The following is a 19,928-nucleotide window of genomic DNA, read 5'->3' as shown; positions in this document are numbered from 1 at the left end:
ATCAGCATTCCACTCCGTGCTTCCGCAAGCATTCACGTCACTGACTCCTCGTGACCGCCCCCTCCATTCATGAAAATAACTTTATGCTGACGTCAGCCAGGCGGGAAACTAGGGAAGCCAGAAATAGCCCGGGGAGGTAGACGCAGCTGGCAAATACTTTATAAGTTGTTATAACATTTCGTTAGTCTTAAAGAATGACCAGAGCTAATTATTCTTCGTTAACAGTGTCCTTAAAACAAGCACTGTTCGTCGGCATCTGGGGTCTCCAATAAAACCACCACAGATATTTTGGCAAGTTGCCCGTTCACATGGCCACTTAGCCTACATTGAACCACGTTTTTGCGATTTGGAGAACTCTGAAACGCTACTTTCAGCCGCTTTACCATACGGAAGAGAAACGTGTAATTGGCCAGGGAACTTCCCTTGGGACATATGCCTTCTTTCGCTATGCCCTTTCCCCAATCCCCATCATCTGCTGACTAGCAGCTTTCATCTGCAGCCTACTTAGGGATGTCAGATTTGTCTTTTCTATTGGTGGAGCTCATGTGCTCAGACAAGATATCACTTTTCCTGGGAACACCGTCTGGAATGCAACAGTTGGCATTCAGAGTAAATATAGTTCTTGTAATATCAGAGGAAAATGACTAGGAGAACAGGAGGTATGTTTTAATATAGCTGCGGACATGCATATTTTCAGCTGAAGACTGCATAATAAAATGGAAACTGGTGGTATTGCATCCCAAGTGAAACCGTGTAAGATGGCTGCCAGAAATCTCTGCTAATGCATAACAAATGCAGAAGTATTGGCTGGCCAGCATGTTACATTCCATCAAGTTGCCACACATCACAAACTGTTGCCACAACCCACCACAAACTGGTGTACCAAACTACTGTACGCTATCATGTCCACATGTCCAGGACTACTACAAGAAGTATCTAACTTTGCTTATTGCTGTACTTGGTTATACTGTTAAATAAAGCAAGTTTAAGAATAAATGTGCCAATGGCTTTTCCGTGTTGCTCCTGGCTTGTCCACCGATGTCCCATGGGTCATGAGTATGGCGGGAACATGACATCAGCCGCGGCCTGAGGGGAACACCCTGTCCAAGCGAGCACAAGATGTTCTTCTCAACAGAACATTCTCACCAAATTCTTCCATCTTGATGTTTCATTCGCCTCAGTGAACACCATCTATGGCTTCTAATTCCACCTGCTGCAGTTATACTCCTGTGTATGCCGGTTTGCATTCTAACTTCCGACCACAATTGCAGTCCTAGAAATTTAACTGTTCAATTTCCTTACTTGGGTTCTTGTCACATATTGCGGGATTATTTACCGTCTAAAAACCAAGTTCTCACAGAAATAGCTATGCATGCCACGAAGAATAAAATTCACATTGTACTTAATATTGGAAACAATTACATACAGTACAAAAAAAAATTAAGGCTGACTGGCCAAATGAAACTAAGCATTTAGTAGCTAATGAAGAAACAAAACAAAACAAAAAACAAAAAACAACAAACGATAATGAGCAAAACCTGGGTTGCGTTAAGTTCAAGGAAAAAGTTATGAAAGAACTTACATGTGTTTAACAACCGTAATTGAGCAAGAGGTCAGCTTTGTGTTGTCTTGAGGGTCAAAAATGACCCGGCACTATGTTTAACAGAAAAAAAGCCCAAAATGATCTTTTTTAAACTTTTTGAAATTTGATGACAAAGTTTGTGATGAGTGACAGGTTGTTTCTTCATGCAACATATATTTGGAGTTTAAAATTCAATTAAGCTGCTTTATTTCAAGGGTTTAACGAGAGGTTCATTTTTTACCCTTTGGACAAGGGAAGTATATGGAATGTTAAGACTAAAAGGTTAACAAAAACCAGTATATACAGGGGTCCCCAAGACTGAGTTTGAGAACCAGCAGCTGTGGTATCGAGACTGGGTTCACAAACACCTTCTGCCCTGGGGACCCTGTGTTTGCTGGTTTTCATTCAAACCACTCAACTGGAACAGGCTGTTAACTGTCCTGAAGCGAACACTGCCTGTCATTTTGTTTTTATTTTAATCTGTAAAATCAGTCAATCAATGTTTTTTTGTTTTTTTCCAATGGGCTATATGGTAAATTAATCCATACATACCTCAGCTGACCAAATTATGTACTGACAAGTGACATTAGTGAAGCCACCATTGCTGAGAATATGGACACCTGTTCACCAAAGCTAAAGCAGTTGTGGTATTCAAAGCAAATGGCAAGACGCCTCCATGTGTTAAGTTTCAGGGAAAAAAATGTTAAATAACTTTTTGTTAACATTTGTTTTCAGATTAAGATTTGGTCCAGAGTTAAACTTAATCTGTGTCTGTGAAACCAGCCCCTAGATCACAGGGGTTTGATACTGATGCAAAAAGCACACCATTGCCATGTTAAATGAATTCATTTTGAGTTTCAAAGTTTTCAAATATGACTTCAAAAAAGACCCTGTAAATGCAATCCTTTTGATGACTTGATGACTTTAAGACTTCAGGTTTTAATACCAGTGCCCTCCAGAGAGATGCTTAAGGGAAATATTCAGCTGTATGAATGTCTAATGCAGTGGTCCTCACTCCTGGTCCTGGAGAGCCGCAGGGTGCGCTGGTTTCTGTTTTAACTTTAATATCAGCACTCAAATCAGAGCCAAGAAACCAGGTGAGGTCCGTTAACTGTGTAATCAACTGCTTTCATTGTTCAGTTAAGTGTGGAGTAAGAACAAAAGCCAGCACACCCTGCGGCTCTCCAGGACCAGGAGTGAGGACCACTGGTCTAATGCATAACATGTAAACTGTGCAAGTTGATCTGGATGAAAAAATGTCTACCAAGAAAATTAAGTTAATAAAAAATAAAAAATAAATGAAAATCATAATGTTGCATTTTGTCCCTGAGATCTGTACAGGTCTTCTTTGTAGGTTTCAATTATGTCAGTTCAATTTCTGTGAATGGGTAATTATGAAAACCTTGTGTTGCCTTTGTAATATTATAGTCATGTTCTTCCCCATTCTCTTGCCAGTTATTTTGCACTTGTTCATAAAGGATGCATTTTTGTCTCGTTACTAATTTCCTCCTCAAGGAACTGACTAATGGGTATGGAGCCTGTGTGACCTGGGCACTAAGCCATGCGGGTCTGTTTAACTGTAATGCCACCGATGAGTCATCGTAGCGCTGTTTTGAAGCGGCCTGCGAGTGTGATTTCTTACTGGGATGTGGGAGATTTTCATGGTCTGTGTATGTAAAGATGAGAGGAGAGAGGTTCTCGGGAAGATGAATAATCTGTTAAACCTTTGTGTTATGGATGGCTCATTCGAAATTGTCGCTTCAGAACCTGCTCTCATGTGCATTGCGGTACCCACATATTACGTCTAGGTGCGTGTCCATTTTTTGTTTGACCGTCATTCTCCCCATAAGGTGTGAATACAACAGCGCCATGGGTATATTTATTTGTGCTGTGATGCTTTGTGCCTAGTGATGGTATTCTAGATTTGAGCTGGTATAGTCCTGTGCAGACTGAGGCTATTGTTTGGAAAGTGTTCAGATGTGCATCAAAGCATAGAAAGAATTCCTCCTGAAAGCCCAAATTCAGATGAAATGTGTCCTCCAGATGTTGCATTTCTTGAGCCCCAATAATCCATCCCTGATCCTCGGTTGGTGAAATCCTAGATATATTATGTATACTGTATGTCTTCATTGGCCGTGACTCTAGATATGGGAGGCAGCTGGACCTGGAGGCTTATGGTGAGGTGGGAGTGCAGGGAAGATCAGAAAGGCTGTCTTACCTAAGTCGCTACATAAGGAAATTCAATTGATTGCAAGCTGTGTCCTTTTCCCCCATTGCTTTACATGTAGGTATGTTTCCACTCAATGCTTCCATTCCAGCTTTCCATGAACCATCTGTAGCAATGACACAAGGAATGTGAAGGATTCTGGGATGTGGTGAATGCCACGAAGGATAACAGCATAACCTATTTCTTGTCTTTTGCAAAGGTCAGTGTTTTATTGTGTACGGGTGCTATTTTTTCATGCGATTACCACAGGATGTGCTGTGGAGTGACATCGTTGGTGTGGACAGTGTAGCGGATTTCACCTTTTACCTCCATACTTTCGCCACATTGCAAGATACAGTGTAAGTCAGTATCAGTCGTTCACAGACTGTATGTCATGGTGTTGGCATTTCCTCTTGCTGACATGTCAGATAATAAGTGTCAGTTTCATGCTAGCGAATGTGTTCGGGTTTTTTTATTTTAATGGCTTCAGGTTTATGGTCACAATAATAACATATCTACAGCTGTTTCTGAGCTGCAATAGAAAACTGGTAAGCTGCCCACTATCTGTAGTTATCTCTTACCAGCTGCGTGGTAGTGTTATTTCTCTGAATGATTACTGTCCTGTCTGCACCCTTATCAGCTTGTGATTTGTGAACAGATATTATTCATCTGAAACTACTCACAAAATTGAGTAATTTCCTTTGATTTGACACTATAAATGTCAAAGCTATTTTAATATATGCAACATCTGTATCTTTCCTCCTACTGATTTAATTGTGCACATTTCTGTGTAAGCACGAATGTGAATTGGTTTTTCATGGCACATACAGTGGGCTCAACAAACAACAGATAATGATCTATATTTTATGGAAAATGATATACTTTTATTTCAACACATTTACTCTCATGTTTCAATATTTTTTATTTTGTTATTGTTATAATTATATATTTTTTTCTGAAAAGCACAAGTTATTGGCACCCCTAACAACTATTGTAAATAAAATCAAACAAAGTGAAATTGGCAATACGATTTCACTTAATCTCAGTCTCAAGGAATTATATTCTGTCATTGCATCACTTCTCCAGAGTATATAAAATGAGGTAACATGCATGCAAAAGCCCCTTGTCAGCATGGGAAAAGCCAAACAACTGTCAAATCAGAAGACAGTGGTAATTGAACATCACAAGTCCAAAATGGGCACAAAGAAATACATAAATGGTTAAACTTAGCTCTTTAAGGGCAATACAAAAAGGCATAAAACATGTGGAATGGCTGCAACCTTGCCAGGAAGAGGATGCAGGTGCATATTATCCCCACGGACGGGAAGGAAGATTGTGAGGGAGGCCATAAGTAACCCAAGGATCTCAGTGTAAGAATTTCAGAGGTTGATTGTGTCTTGCAGTTACCAACTCTAAAAAAAACATACAATGGCACCTCCTTACCAGAAAATTCTTTAGAATTCTTTGGACAGCTCTTACTGAGTACAATAAACATGTTGTTTTCCCCAAGGGGGCTGGTCATAATATCAAGTGATTGGCAGTGAACTATTCATTGCAGCAGCCACCTAAATTTCAGTTCATGAAGCCTCACTGTATTGTTACTGGACCGTAGGCAGGTCCGCAAGGGAGAATATGACCCAGGTTTCCATTAACCACAATGTCACCAACAGGTGGCGTGTTTACAGGTTGCATCTTGGTCTTATGAGAAACTGACCACAAAACTCCCAAGCAGGTTTTCAGTTTCAATATTAGACATCGTTGTGAAATGCATTTCAGAAAGCCCCAAGAAAGAATAAAAGAATAATTGAAGAAGGATGTACTCAAAATGAAACTCACAGGTTGTGAGTGATTCACAGTCTCATGACGTTTACCAGCTTTTACTTTTACCAACCACTGCAAGTTTGACATATGTCGTACTTATTTCATATGTAAATGGAAATATAATGACAGAATAGGATAATAGGATTTTTCCCCCACAAACCTATTCAAATTAATTTGAAATTAATTTGAGTTTTAATTGTCCTTGGGTTTCAATGTTATTTCTGATTTGCTATTTAATTTCTCCTATTTGACATTGATTAACAATGTAATGAACAAAGTTCAGTTTCACTTTAAAATATAATTTTATAAGGCTAAGATGAAAAACTTGAAACGCTTGGCGGTGACTTACATGTTATCTCTTAGTGACGATTAGGCTGTATCTTTCCCTACAGGTTTGTTGTATGAATGCTTTGAATTCCGTGATAGGCATCACATTTCCTAGTATGCGAATGGAGTTTTGAATGACAATAGCCATCAGATTGAAACTGGACGTACTGCGAGGCACGGGACCCTGTGTCTAGAAAAACTGGTGCAAATTGCACCACCTAGTGTTCATAAAGGAAAACTGCAACCCACAGATGTGATTCTGGCCAGACGCCATACATGCCATGCTGACTGAAATGTTTTTGCACACAAAAGCAGTTTTTTCTGCTCAAAGCATATGTTTCCTATGACTCTGTGAATTCACATGTCCAACAGTAAGTCTCTCAATCAAATAGAGTTTCCAGAGATTTTCTTGAAATAGAGATTCTCCAGCTTTTTCAGTATATCAGACCATTTTTCCAAGAGTTTAGCTTTTTCCTCTTTAAGGGGTCAGCCAATCATTGTCCAGTTTTTCCTACAAAATACAATTTATTTATTTGTTTGTTTATTTATTCATCCTTCTCTTAAATGTCAAAAGCAACTTCGTAAATCATGTCCAACAATAGGAATCTGTGTATGTTTGCAACTACTTTTGAAACTTTGCAGCATAAACAGTATCAAATTATCCTTACTTAAAATTCCAGATTTTTGCACAGAAGCCTTGGTAGGTTCTCGAAATCTACTGTACGCAGTGATCTAATGGTCTAATACAAAGCGACAGGAAGATTCAGTTGTTCATAGCAACCATAACCATGTAAACACATCCCCATACTTTCACTCAGTTATTAAATTCACATGTTGTTCTGTGTGCTTTGCAATGTGTGCTTTGTGGTGCTCTCCATCAAGCTGAGGTTTTGTTTTCTTTCATCTGGCAGACCCGACTGTGACTGTTTCCAATCCTGACATCATTTTACAACACAGTCCTGGGATGTTTCTTGGAAACCCAATTCCTTTCATTGAAAAAAAAAAGGAAAATGAAGGGTCACAGTTCTTCCCTCAGACACATAAAGTGCCAAAATTCACATCGCTGTATTTAGTGTGACACAGGCTCATTTTGACTTCCTATGGATAACGTATTTCAGACAAAAACAAACAAAGAAACAAATATATAATATTATTATAATAATATATCTATAAATATATATATGTATATATAATGGGCTACTTTTCACTTAATGGCGAAAGCCAGCTGCACAACTCTATAGGGGATGCCAGCACCACTAAGACAACCATCTTCTTAGTGAAACCTATGAAAGCAAACCAATCCTCAGGGTGCCCTATGAACAATGTAGCCAGATATAACTGATTTAATGGGAATGATCAGAGCAGAACCGCTTGTAAACTAAATGTAAAGGTGCTGTACGCCTTTAAGAATATTTTACAAGTGTAGCTAAACTGAGCTTTACTAGTAGCTGTTAAGACTAAGTGGCCAGACATTTTGTAGGTGTTCTGTTTGCACTGTCTTTCGTTATTTTTCCTACTCTGTTTCAGGATGTCAACATTGTAAAGCACCAGCATACTAGGGTACTTCACTCAGCTGTGGAAATGACTTATGGCATCCATTTCCGTTTGTCGTCACTATATGCAAATGTGCCTTACATTCAAGTCTATGTTTACAATTTCAGCTGAAATAATGCCTGGTTTCTATAACAGGCATTTCTTAATGTAAACCAGTTTACTTCACTGTGGAAATTATTTTCTAAAGTGAATATAATGAAACTGGGGCAACCTCAGCTGTGTTTGGGTTCTTAGTAGGTCAATTATTTACTTGTACACTACTTTTCCATGAAGAGGGTGTGTGACTGACTGTGGGCTGAACTGTTATTTTGTGTTTTAATTTCTTAGTGGTTGGGTTGAGTCATACAGTGCCTCCGATCGGTCAGAATATATTACATTTTAGTCAGTTGTTCCTTGTACCCACTACTTCCATGGCTTGTGCTTTGGTAGGTTATTTATTTATCCATTTCCTTATTCAATCTCTAACACAAACTAAGCAAAATTGCAAGGGGACTACAGTCTCTTTCTAGATAATACTGTCAGAGAAGCCCTTCAATTCACAAACATGACTTTAATCCTATGTCAATAATATTTATGTAGTCCTACTGGGACTACAGCGGTGACTTAGTCGTCGCTTTATGTACAACAATGGAGGTTTTACAGTGGAAGTTATATGAATCCTATTTATTTGGGCATGTTTCCTATAAGCCTGGCAGGCTAATGTCATCTGGGATAAAACGACGTACTATTTACATATTTGCATGTCCCTGCACAGGTGTCTACTGCTTTCGATTTATTTCTTAATCTGAAATATTAATAGCAAAGAAATAACACAATTTGAGAACAAGCTACAAACGAACAAGTTCATGCCATACTAGCGTGCAAGGCTTGCCTGCTACTTCCGTTTCCTAGCCTAAGGTTGTAAGTTTTTTTTTCCGGGGTAGAAGGTTAACGTTACTCAATGGACGAGAAATATGTTGCTGTAACTATCATCTAGAAAATCAAAAAAATATTTAGATAACTGAGCCTCCGTATCCAGCGTAAGAAAAACTGATTCTCTGTTGTTCATTTCAAATGAGTATATCTAGTTATCGGAAATGTCTATATAGTCATAACATTTTAAGGTTACAGTAGCTGCTAATTTAGCTAGCTGGCTGCCTGTCTGACTTGCATTGAAACATCGACAGATAAGCTAGCTAGCTAGCTAACTAGCTTGCGTTCAGTGTCTGCACCGATGTTTTGTTGTCTGCTATGGTTTGGTTAACTTAGCCAACTTGTTAGAAATATGATGTTTTGCTTTCTGCTTAGACTTGTCCATTTGCATGACAGGTTTTCAAGTTCTCAGAAACAATAGCTTGTTAACGCTGTTTTGGAGTTTTGTATGTAGGCGTATTAACCTAACTGGCTAGGAAGCTAACAGTGAACTGATGTAGTGTTCTTGCAGAGTTTGCTTGCTGACAAAGTATATTAATTAGAACCTTAAGATAAGAATCATTATTTTTTAGTGTCATTGCATGTATCTTTTTTTTTTTTTTTTTTAGATTGCTTTACACACGATTGTATTTATTTTAGTAGATTGATTATTGACATTTCATCGATTTACTTCATTAAGGACCAGGTCGCCAGTTTTGGCACTAATCATCATGAATCGGCCAAAGCCCCCCACAATTAGGCGCCCAAGCACGGCTAAACCTTCAGGTAAGCACCATCATGTGTATAAACTATTTGAAACAAGATGAACATATGGAGTATTGATAACATCATTACTATTATATTCTCCTCTATTTAAATACTCTGTATTGTCTTGAATTTGGTTAAGGTACAGTGCGGCATAAAAATCGTGAGACTCTCCTGTTGTCATCTTGAACTTCAAAAATGTTCTCTGTCCAGGTCACCCTCCTCCAGGAGATTTTATAGCTTTAGGCTCCAAAAGCCAAGCTGGGGAACCCAAAGCGCCTGCTGTTCTCCTGAAGCCTGCCTCCACGGGTCTGCCTCCTGACCGAAAGAGGGAGACCCCTTCATCCCTGCCCTCCTCCTCCGGTCTGTCCAGTCTCTCCAAGCGCCCCAAACTCTCCACCCCTCCGGTCAGCGCTCTGGGGCGGCTGGCTGATGTGGCTGCAGTGGACAAGAGAGCCATATCGCCCTCCATCAAGGAGCCTTCAGTTGTGCCCATTGAAGGTACTGTCAGAGTCAAGCAACCTATGAATACGATTTTACAGTTAATTATCTAGTATTTACTCAGCAAGTACCACGTACGTATTACTTAACTCTTTTAATTTCAGAGGTAAGTACTATGACATGGGTCATAAAAAGTGTTTGCATGGTACTTACTGACTTTGTTTCATAGTACTTACTGATTACTAGTTATCTACTAATTGGACAGATTAACTCTGTACAGTAAATACAAGGTAATTAACAGGTTGTAAAATAGAATTTTGGGTTTTCGAGGAGTCAGGATAAAACACCTCTTTTGTACATTCAATTAAATTTCCATGTCAACACCATGAATGTTGTTGTGGGCTCATTGGCCATGTCCTTGGTTCGCGTTGGGAGCTCATTTGTGCGCTGTCTGCCCCAGTTTCCCCCGCGGTCCTGCTGGACGAGATCGAGGCGGCCGAGGCGGAGGGAAACGACGACCGCATCGAGGGGGTCCTCTGCGGCGCGGTCAAGCAGCTGAAACTGAACCGCGCCAAGCCCGACATCACGCTGTACCTCAGCCTCATGTTCCTGGCCAAAATGAAGCCCAACGTCTTCGCCACGGAGGGAGTCATCGAGGTCAGTGTCTGTTTTTCTGTGGGCAAGCCAAGCATTACATTACATAAGCACCAAGCACCTTATGCTTTGTGTACACGACACAATTTACAAAATCCTAACAATCGTATTTAATGATCATCTTTGGTATTTCCACCCTCTGAATGCTCACACACACATACTGTTATCAGAGGGGTCACACGCTACACAAGTCATGGCTGAAGTCTTGTGATAAAATCAGTCTTAATGATAAGCTGAAATGTTTCCCCTCAATTTACTCCATTCTTCATAACTATATGAACACGTCTGAAAGTATATATTTTTAAAATAAATTTTATTGTTATACTCGTGTATTATCCCACCAAAGCACTTCTAGCTAGAAAACCATTTGAATTTTGATTTTACGTCATTGTGTACCAGTGGGTGTAAAGCAAACTTAAAATGTTTTGTACCCCTGCAATCGCTGTCCTTTCATGAAGCGGCGTGCGTCATCGTTTGACGTCCCCCTCCTCATGCGACTTCAGTCAAATCATCTCCCCGCCCTTCAAAAATTCCCCCTGAAACATTTGTTTCACTGTAAGCTGAAAGCGTAAAGAAGTGAAACTTTAGTATACCACTGTATCAGGAAAATGATAAAACTTGACATGTAAAATGCCAAAATGCTTTCTCAAACGGCCAGTTTAAAATTTCACACTGAATCTAATGAGGCGGTTCCTAACGTCACAGGCCTTGTGCAGTCTCCTGCGACGTGATGCTTCCATCAACTTCAAAGCCAAGGGCAACAGCCTGGTGTCCGTGCTCGCCTGCAACCTGCTGATGGCCGCTTACGAAGAGGACGAGAACTGGCCTGAGATCTTCGTCAAAGTAAGAGCCAACCGCTTCGCATGAGGAGAATTTGAAACTTACTGAGAGGTCACTGTGGCACAGTGGGTAGAAAACCTGGCCTGCCGTGTAAAGGCTGCAGGAAGGTAGCTAACATGAATATCTTCGGCGAATATTCAGCTCTGTTGTGAAATATGACCAGCTGTTTGAGAGATTTGTGGGTAAACAAAAAACAAAACAATTATTTTATTATTTCTTAAAAGAGAGAGGCCAGGCCGTCTTCCTTGAATGATATTACTTCATTCAGACAGGGAAAGCAGAGAAGGTAACAGGTGTGGAAGAAATCACAGCACTGAAAGTGTCGTGGCAGGGGATAGAGAATTCTTATGTGGGTTAAGAGTCATCTCCCCTATGGACCAAGATTTATTTGTTAATTTTTCATAAATTGATTAAAAAGTTGTGACGTCGTCCAGGTCTACATTGAGGACTCTCTGGGAGAGCGTATCTGGGTGGACAGCTCCCACTGTAAGAACTTTGTGGACAACATCCAGACGGCCTTCACCACCAAGATGCCCCCGAAGAGCATGCTGCTGCAGACGGACACGGGCCGCTCGGGAGGGGACCTCAGCGCCGGTATGAAGGGCGTGCTCCGGAGGCCGCTGGGTCTACACAGCTAAAGAGCTTCTTCTGAAGTCGTGCTCTACTCTTAAGATTTTTCCACGGAACATGCTGCTAAGTTGATAAATGCTTCTAAGTTGATTAGGAGCATGCTAATGCCTCTCAATTAGTAGATGTGCTCCTTAATTAGTTTTTTTCTGTTGGTGCGCATCAATTTTCAGGAGCAAATGTCCTAAAATGGGAGCTTTGGTTTGTTGAGATGGCACTAGGTTTGTGGTTGGTTATCCAGAGGAAATTCAGCTTATTTATTGCATGTTTTCTTTGTGATTTGGAAAAAATGTTGGCAACTTCTGCAGGTGTACCAAAAAATGAGAGAAATACACATAACGCAGGTGCTAGGCTGAACTAACACATGGGAATTTAGCGTGCCCTCATTACAACTCCCAGAGGGATCACTGTGTGAGTGAGTGTACTCACTACGCTGTGGAGTGCGGGCGCTATTCCCATTATAAACTCCCCGATTGAGCCCTGTTAGGTTGATTTGCAATCTGATAATCAAGGCATGTTTTGTGACCTCTTGTCTTCCCCCCCCCTCCCCCCATAGGGAGCAGCCCTCACCCCTCCACTCCAGATGAAGACGACAGCCAGACGGAGCTGCTGATAGCGGAGGAGAAGCTGAGCCCAGAGGACGAAGGCCAGGTGATGCCCAGGTAAGCCACCAACCTCTCCGCCTGGCTTCTGCTACGAGGGGCGGTGTCCTGTTCTGTGCCTGCCCCCACTGCTGTCAAAACCTCAGTGAAATGAGGTTAAAATTGGCTAGAAGGTCACCTAGGGCTTTCTAACTTTCGCGGTAACTTGTACTGAATCTGAAGCGAGGCATCGTCAGCAAGGCTCGCCGTAAAACTGTCAAGCAGAAGCAAACATGCATATTAACAGCCACGTTTTGTATGAAACCCGCTTTGCTGTTGCTTCATTTGAAGTCTCTGAGGTCATATTGGCTGTGTATGTGCCGAGCATCATGAACAGTTGGTAGAACCTGGTAATATGCAGATTTTTTTTGCTGTCACTGCTAAAAATACTTAATACTGTAGTACTTGTAAATCATGGATTAACAGTGAAAATCTGGTACACCCCAACCCCAATGCACACTACTGCATGGCCATTCCAAAACGACGGGAGGTGTCACACATGGCGTGGTGGTGCAGGCCTGTTGTTTTGACTGGCTGCGCTGGATTTGGGTGTGTAAACTAGGCGGCAGTAGAGAAACACCCCTCCCGTTCAGGGGCGTAGTCTGCTCCTTTCCTGACGGGCCCCCGCTGACCGCAGGTACGAGGAGCTGGCCGAGAGCGTGGAGGACTACGTCCTGGACGTCCTGAGGGACCAGCTGAACCGCCGGCAGCCCATGGACAACGTGTCACGCAACCTCCTCCGCCTGCTCACCGCCACCTGTGGCTACAAGGAGGTGCGGCTGATGGCCGTGCAGAGGCTGGAGATGTGGCTGCAGAACCCCAAGGTGAGAGAGAGGGAGAGAGCTGCATGGATATCACATTGTTTTTATTTGTCTATGCAAGATCTCTCGCCACCTGAAAACCGGCTGAAGTCAAAGGTGCTAAAGTTGTCGTCCTAAAACCGTACCTCTCTAGCACCTCTTGAGGTGAGCAACTTGAGAGCCACTTCAGAGACCGATTGAAGCTTGGCTTTTCAGAGCGAGATGCTCGGTCAGCTGAGTTGCACTCGATTCCCTTTCTACACAGTCAGTTCAGGAAGTTAAGCAAATTTCATCTTAGAAGTTCTCAACATTCACTCTGGATAAAGGCCTGGATAAAAACTGCCAGTAAACACCAGCAGTAATATACAATGTGTCAGCTGCCATGAAGCTGGATAGTGAGCGTGTCCCTGTTCCCACAGCTGACCCGTCCAGCGCAGGACCTGCTCATGTCCCTGTGCATGAACTGCAACACCCACGGGGCCGACGACATGGAGGTGGTCTCCAACCTCATCAAGATCCGGCTCAAGCCCAAAGTCCTCCTCAACCACTACATGCTCTGCGTCCGGTAGGCCTCTCGCCCATACAGAAGATGTGCTCTGGGGTTTCAAATTTGACATGCCATAACTTTATTGCCTTTGCCTTCACATACCTTCTGAACTAGACTTGGTGTTCATGGCTATGGATAACTGATGTGCTCAATGTGCTTATCGTATGTCGCTTTGCGTAACAAATAATAGCGTCATAAATGCAATGCGAGGTGTGACGTTTCGCCTGCTTGTCCTCTTCCCTCATCCCTGTAGGGAGCTCCTGAACGCACACAGAGACAACCTGGGGACCATGGTGAAGCTGGTGATCTTCAACGAGCTGTCCAACGCCAGGAACCCCAACAATATGCAGGTCCTGCACACCGTCCTGCAGCACAGCCCCGAGCAGGCCCCCAAGGTGAGAGGGGGTGGTGTGGCCTCTAGGTCATGAGGTGGTGAGAAACGTTTTATAGTGGAGGATATTTTCCGGAAAGGTTTCCTTTAGCATTGAATAGCCGAGGGCTCTCTTGTTTTGCCGGGATGAATCCGGAATGGTTCCATTCTCTGGTATGAAATTAAGAGGATACTCTTAAAGGAAATTTTAATTATACACATGGCTCAAAAGCCTTGGATGTAGTTAGTAATGAGAGAGCAAGGTTTCATGGCCCTGCAGAGGGGTTGGAGCCCAAACGCTGTCAGTCACAGTCTTTGTGGGAAGGTATTAACAGGCCCCGCCCAAGTACTCTGCAGCATCCTCCCTCCCTCCTTCCCTCCCTCTGTTCATCATTTCCCGTATCTGACGTAGTGACTAATTGACAAGGTAAGTTTATTATATATTATTATATCGCCTCGCTGTAATTGGATGTCTCCGACAGCTTGTGGTGGCTCTGCCCATGTTGGAGGCTGTCTCCGGCTATAACTCTGCCTCCTCCCCCTCGCCAGTTTCTGGCCATGGTCTTCCAGGACCTGCTGACCAACAAGGACGACTACCTGCGCGCCTCCAGGGCCCTGCTGAGGGAGATCATCAAGCAGACCAAGCACGAGATCAACTTCCAGTCCTTCTGCCTGGGCCTGATGCAGGAGAGGAAGGAGGCCACCTACGTGGACATGGAGTTCAAGGTCAGCCTGTCCTGTCTGCTCACTGGGGCAGCAGAGTCCTGCTCCTAGATCCTCAGGCTGTCCTGTCCTCTCACTGGGTACAGCAGTCATACTGTTAGATCCTCAGGCTGTCCTGTCCTCTCACTGGGTACAGCAGTCATACTGTTAGATCCTCAGGCTGTCCTGTCCGCTCACCAGGGCAGCAGTCATACTGTTATTTTTTGTGAAATCTTTAACATACAAGTGGCTAGTAAATTCCTTTTATTTGTAAAAGTCTATAGGCTGTGTAAGTGAAATGATTTTATATGTAAAAGGCTCTCAGCTGTGAAGCTACTAGAATGCTGCAATGTGATGTGTGTGATTTGGCATTTTGCATCGATGCCATTGGTCCCAATGTTTTGAGGCTCGTATGCACTGCTGATAGGCTGCGGTCCATTACAGTGTTAGCCGCTTCATTAGTGGCTACCCATAGCATTTTCTTTTTCATTGCAGTTAAGAATGACTCATAATAAAGCTCACCCAAATGGAAGATGCTGCATCGTAGGCTGTTAGCTAGCGCTAGTCTGGTATGGTGAGGGAGAGGATGGTTAATGCAGGTCTGTGCTGAGGGTCTGTGTGGTCTCTGCAGGAACGCTTCGTCATCCAGGTGACAGACCTGCTCACCGTCTCCATGATGCTGGGCATCACCGCCCAGGTCAAAGAGGCCGGCATCGCCTGGGACAAAGGAGAGAAGAAGAGTAAGTGCTACTATTGCTACTAAAACCAATACTACTGCTTATACTACTAGCACTACTACTACTATTACTCTCGCTACTAAGACTAGCACTGATACTACTACTACAACTAACTTACTGCTACTACCCTCTACTACTATTATTATTGCTGTCACTATTACTACCATTACTTCTACTACTACTAGCCAAAGCTACTACTGCAACTGCTACTACTGCTATTACAACGACTACTACTGTTACTACTACTACTACCACTACTAATTAACAGTAACAGCAAAGCAAAAATGAATTATTACTATTATTGTTCATTTGTTCAAATTGATGGACCTTTAAAGTGGGGTATGTTGAACATTTAGTATCTGTAGGAAGAGGCTCCCTTATCTTGTGCCTATCTGAATGTGTTTTCTTTGTATGTTCAGATTTAGAGGTGCTGCGGTCCTTCCAGAACCAGATCGCCGCCATTCAGAGGGACGCTGTGTGGTGGCTCCACACTGTGGTGCCCACCATCAGCAAAGTGGGGCCCAAAGACTATGTACACTGGTGAGTACCACAGGAAACCGCTTTATGCAAAGAGCCAAAATGGTGTGCGCGCAGAGCCGAAATGGTGTGGGTTAGGCAAAATCCCTAACTCACAGTATTACGGCCTTATCACCAGTTGGTTCTATGTTCAATGCTGTATGTTTGTTAATGATGTTGAAATTTTCTACCCGGTTAGTAACGAAGGGAGTTATTTTATGTATAACTTGTAAGCATGTAATGAACACTCTACATTACTGCAATACCATCTCTGTATTATCTGAGATTAAATGCGTGTGACCTCATTTCTTCCAGCCTTCACAAAGTCCTCTTCACCGAACAGCCAGAGACCTACTATAAGTGGGATAACTGGCCCCCAGAGAGCGACCGAAAGTAAGAGCGTTACTCCCTGAATGCCGGAGAGAGTTCTTTCTGTATGGTCTGTCTCTCAGCGACAGCTGTGGGGGATCTGATTGTGGAGTCGTGACGTGTCTCTGCGTCTGTGTATGTGTGTGCACGAAACACACACACACACAGTTTTTGTTTGTGTTTATAACTGCTATACATGTATGTTTTGCAATTTACTCTATGGATTTGATGCTTTTCCCTTGTTGAAGTACTTACAGGCTTTGAGTGTTTGGATTAAAAGCATCTGCTAAATGACTAAAATGTAAATGTGTGCGTGTGTGCAGTTTTTTCCTGCGCCTGTGCTCAGAGGTGCCCCTATTGGAGGACACGCTGATGCGCATCCTGGTGATTGGTCTGTCCCGGGACCTCCCTCTGGGCCCCGCCGACGCCATGGAGCTGGCCGATCACCTGGTGAAGAGGGCAGCCGGGGTGCAGTCTGACGGTACGCCCCCCTCGCTAAAACCACGACCCCCTTCTCCCCTCTCAAAGCCATTAACCAAGCATGGCATACAGCCATCATCAAATCCAGCCCAGCTTCATCAATTCCAGCCCAGCTTTTCTTTCCTCCTGCCTAATTGCCATAGACTATAATACCACTTATATAGTTATATATAGATATTGTTGTGTTGTGTTGTATTAGCTATTGTATTGTTGTACTCGGGGTATTCTAGCTGCCAACCGTGGTGTTCTAGTTCGTAAGTTGATGTATTTTTCAAGGGTTCTGATTGTATCTGTACGGTCACGTTAGACTCGGAATCCTGCTGTCCTCTAGGGTCCTCTTCACACTTGTTCCTGTGTTCAATCTGCACTTCATTGTACGTTGCCCTGGATAAGAGCGTATGCTAAATGCCTTGTAATGTAAATGTGTGTAATGTAATTGACTGAACAGTCTTCACACCTAACTTTCCCTGTAAAGGGAGGGTGGGAAACCAGCAGTTCTCAGCTTCTTTTATTACCCATGACATAGAGTGTAGTTTCCTCTATACTGTGCTTAGGTTTGTGTTATGACAGCGGTGTTTCAGTGTTATGGAAATACAAGTATTTGATGGAGAAATGTATACTGACACATCCATTCAGTGGTTTACCCTGAACTGCGAGCAAGGCATTAAACATTTGAGCAAATGGTAACAAATGGCACAATGCTAGTAGTATCATAATGGTGAATACTAACCAAAATAATAATTTAGAAAAGTTAAGGCCCATTAGCATTGCTGTCAGAGTGAACAGAGGCCTACATTTTTCTCTCCTCCCAGATCTGGACGTGTTGCGGGTGGAGCGGATTCAGCTCATCGACGCAGTGCTGAACCTGTGCACGTACCATCACCCAGAGAACATCCAGCTCCCTGCTGGGTAGGGCTTGCGGCCTACTTTTTAAGCCCAATTTATACTTTTATGCTATTTACACAAGTGTTGCTTGACAAAACTGATGTATTTACAACTCTATTCTATACTCTTCTTTAACTGTGACTAGTGTCACAGAAAACCCCTGAGGCTCACACTTTTTCTCAACATCGTGCACCTCTAGAAGCACTTCAGCTAGGGAAGTCTGCTCTCTCGCTCTCCTTCTCTCGTTTTAATATTTGTATTCAGCTATATTGGTCTATTCAGTTATATTCAGCTGACGCTGCTGCCTGAAAAGCGACCGCAGAAATGCAGATATTGTACGTAATACACAACGCATATTTTGAGATGGCGTACATCGTTCTGTGCATGTCAAGATGTTTTATTCCGATTCATTGCTTGGCATGGAAACACACACTTTTTAATCTGATAAAATGTATTCAGCTTGCATGTACACGGTTCATTTTGAATCTTCAGTCGGAACAAAGTACTCAGAAAGAGGAAATATTGTGCGTGTAAACACGGCTAATGTCGTACTTGTCGTGTCATGTGATTGGGCGGTTTACAAATGTCATATAGCGGTCAGGATATGTAGCGTCACATCACCATAGACACAGCGGAACCCTCCCCACAGGCCTGAGCCGTCGTATAAATGCCCAACAATGTGCAACACCCTCATTTTTGTCGAGCAACACTTGTCAAAAGTGTCATGCAGTGAAGTGTAAACCAGGCCTTACGCTGATTCCAGCTCACAGTAGCTCAGCAGGGCTTCCTCCTATGGTTTCATGGTCACTGCTAATGTTGTTATTATGTTATAATGTTATTTTTAAGGTATCAGCCGCCAAACCTGGCAATCTCCACGCTGTACTGGAAAGCCTGGCTTCTGCTGCTCGTGGTGGCTGCCTTCAACCCGCAGAAGATCGGTAAATCCTACTCCTACTGTTAAATCTGCCCGCCGATTAATTTAAATGTGCCCTCAAAATAATACCGCATTTCTCTCGTAAATCTTTGAACCGCAGTGACGAGTGCTTATTCATGGCTGTTTTCTTTAAAGGGTATAACTGTTAATCTGAAAATAAGCGCTGTAAAATCCATGAATATTTCTGGTGGTTCCATGGTATGTTGAACATTGACCAGTTATGCCTTCCATCTTAATTCTGCTTTTTTCTGACTGTAGGTTTGGCAGCCTGGGATGGCTATCCCACCCTAAAGATGCTTATGGAGATGGTCATGACAAAGTAAGCCTTTTATAGCACATAGAAAATGACCTTGGATGAGAAATCTTTTTTTACTCTGAATTCATCAAATTATTGTGACAATATAATTATTAATTCACATTATTATGTATAGATTAGTAATTAATATAATAGGAAATCAAATAGTGTTAAAGGCTATTCAGTATTTAAAAAAATTTGGTATTTGAAAGGCTCAACTGAATACATGTTTGTGTTGTAGTAGTTGCTATCTTTGGTTCTTTATGTGTCACTATAACAAAGATAGTTTTAATTGACTCATTTCATGTTTCACATGAGAACTTCCTGTCTCTTACTGTGGCCTTGTACGTGTGTGGTTGGAGCTGGACTGTGTGTTGGACGTGCAGAGCTCACATTGAGCCGTGCTCTGTGATTGTGTTTGGGCAGTAACTACTCGTACCCGCCGTGCACGGTGGCAGACGAGGAGACCAAGACGGAGATGATAAACCGCGAGCTGCAGATCTCCCAGCGGGAGAAGCAGGAGATCCTGGCCTTCGAGAGCCACCTGGCTGCCGCCTCCACCAAGCAGACCATCACCGAGAGCAACAGTCTGCTGCTGTCTCAGCTCACCAGCCTGGACCCACAGTGAGACATACTGTACACATACATACACACACATACACAAACACCAGCCTGGACCCCACAGTGAGACATGCTGTATACATACATGCACACACATACACACACGCCAGCCTGGACCCACAGTGAGACATACTTTATACATACATACACACACACACACACACACACACAGACACCAGCCTGGACCCACAGTGAGACATACTGTATACACCAGCCTGGACCCACAGTGAGACATACTGTACACATACATACACACACATACACCAGCCTGGACCCACAGTGAGACATACTGTACACATACATACACACACATACACCAGCCT

The 19,928-nt window shown here is 42.8% G+C and overlaps 1 protein-coding gene across 2 annotated transcripts in view; it reads left to right on the top strand.

Annotated features, from left to right (window-relative positions):
* The first annotated feature begins 8,409 nt into the window (after positions 1-8,409).
* The window catches only part of ints1 (integrator complex subunit 1), a 42,879-nt gene continuing 31,360 nt past the window's right edge, over positions 8,410-19,928 (top strand). For both annotated transcript variants that reach the window (XM_061224107.1, XM_061224106.1), the window contains exons 1-19: positions 8,410-8,509; positions 9,082-9,167; positions 9,360-9,647; positions 10,048-10,244; positions 10,947-11,084; positions 11,516-11,675; positions 12,265-12,370; positions 12,987-13,173; positions 13,569-13,714; positions 13,950-14,091; positions 14,616-14,792; positions 15,400-15,508; positions 15,925-16,045; positions 16,337-16,414; positions 16,714-16,871; positions 17,683-17,779; positions 18,602-18,693; positions 18,948-19,008; positions 19,411-19,608. In XM_061224107.1, the coding sequence (XP_061080091.1) occupies positions 9,113-9,167; positions 9,360-9,647; positions 10,048-10,244; positions 10,947-11,084; positions 11,516-11,675; positions 12,265-12,370; positions 12,987-13,173; positions 13,569-13,714; positions 13,950-14,091; positions 14,616-14,792; positions 15,400-15,508; positions 15,925-16,045; positions 16,337-16,414; positions 16,714-16,871; positions 17,683-17,779; positions 18,602-18,693; positions 18,948-19,008; positions 19,411-19,608 (2,510 nt within the window). In that variant the 5' untranslated portion in view covers positions 8,410-8,509; positions 9,082-9,112. The remainder of the gene's footprint in view (positions 8,510-9,081; positions 9,168-9,359; positions 9,648-10,047; positions 10,245-10,946; positions 11,085-11,515; positions 11,676-12,264; positions 12,371-12,986; positions 13,174-13,568; positions 13,715-13,949; positions 14,092-14,615; positions 14,793-15,399; positions 15,509-15,924; positions 16,046-16,336; positions 16,415-16,713; positions 16,872-17,682; positions 17,780-18,601; positions 18,694-18,947; positions 19,009-19,410; positions 19,609-19,928) is intronic.

This window comes from Conger conger, chromosome 16 (genome assembly GCF_963514075.1).
Source record: "Conger conger chromosome 16, fConCon1.1, whole genome shotgun sequence".
In the NCBI taxonomy this organism is placed as follows: Eukaryota; Metazoa; Chordata; class Actinopteri; order Anguilliformes; family Congridae; genus Conger; species Conger conger.
This window is presented reverse-complemented; position numbering and strand designations above follow the sequence as displayed.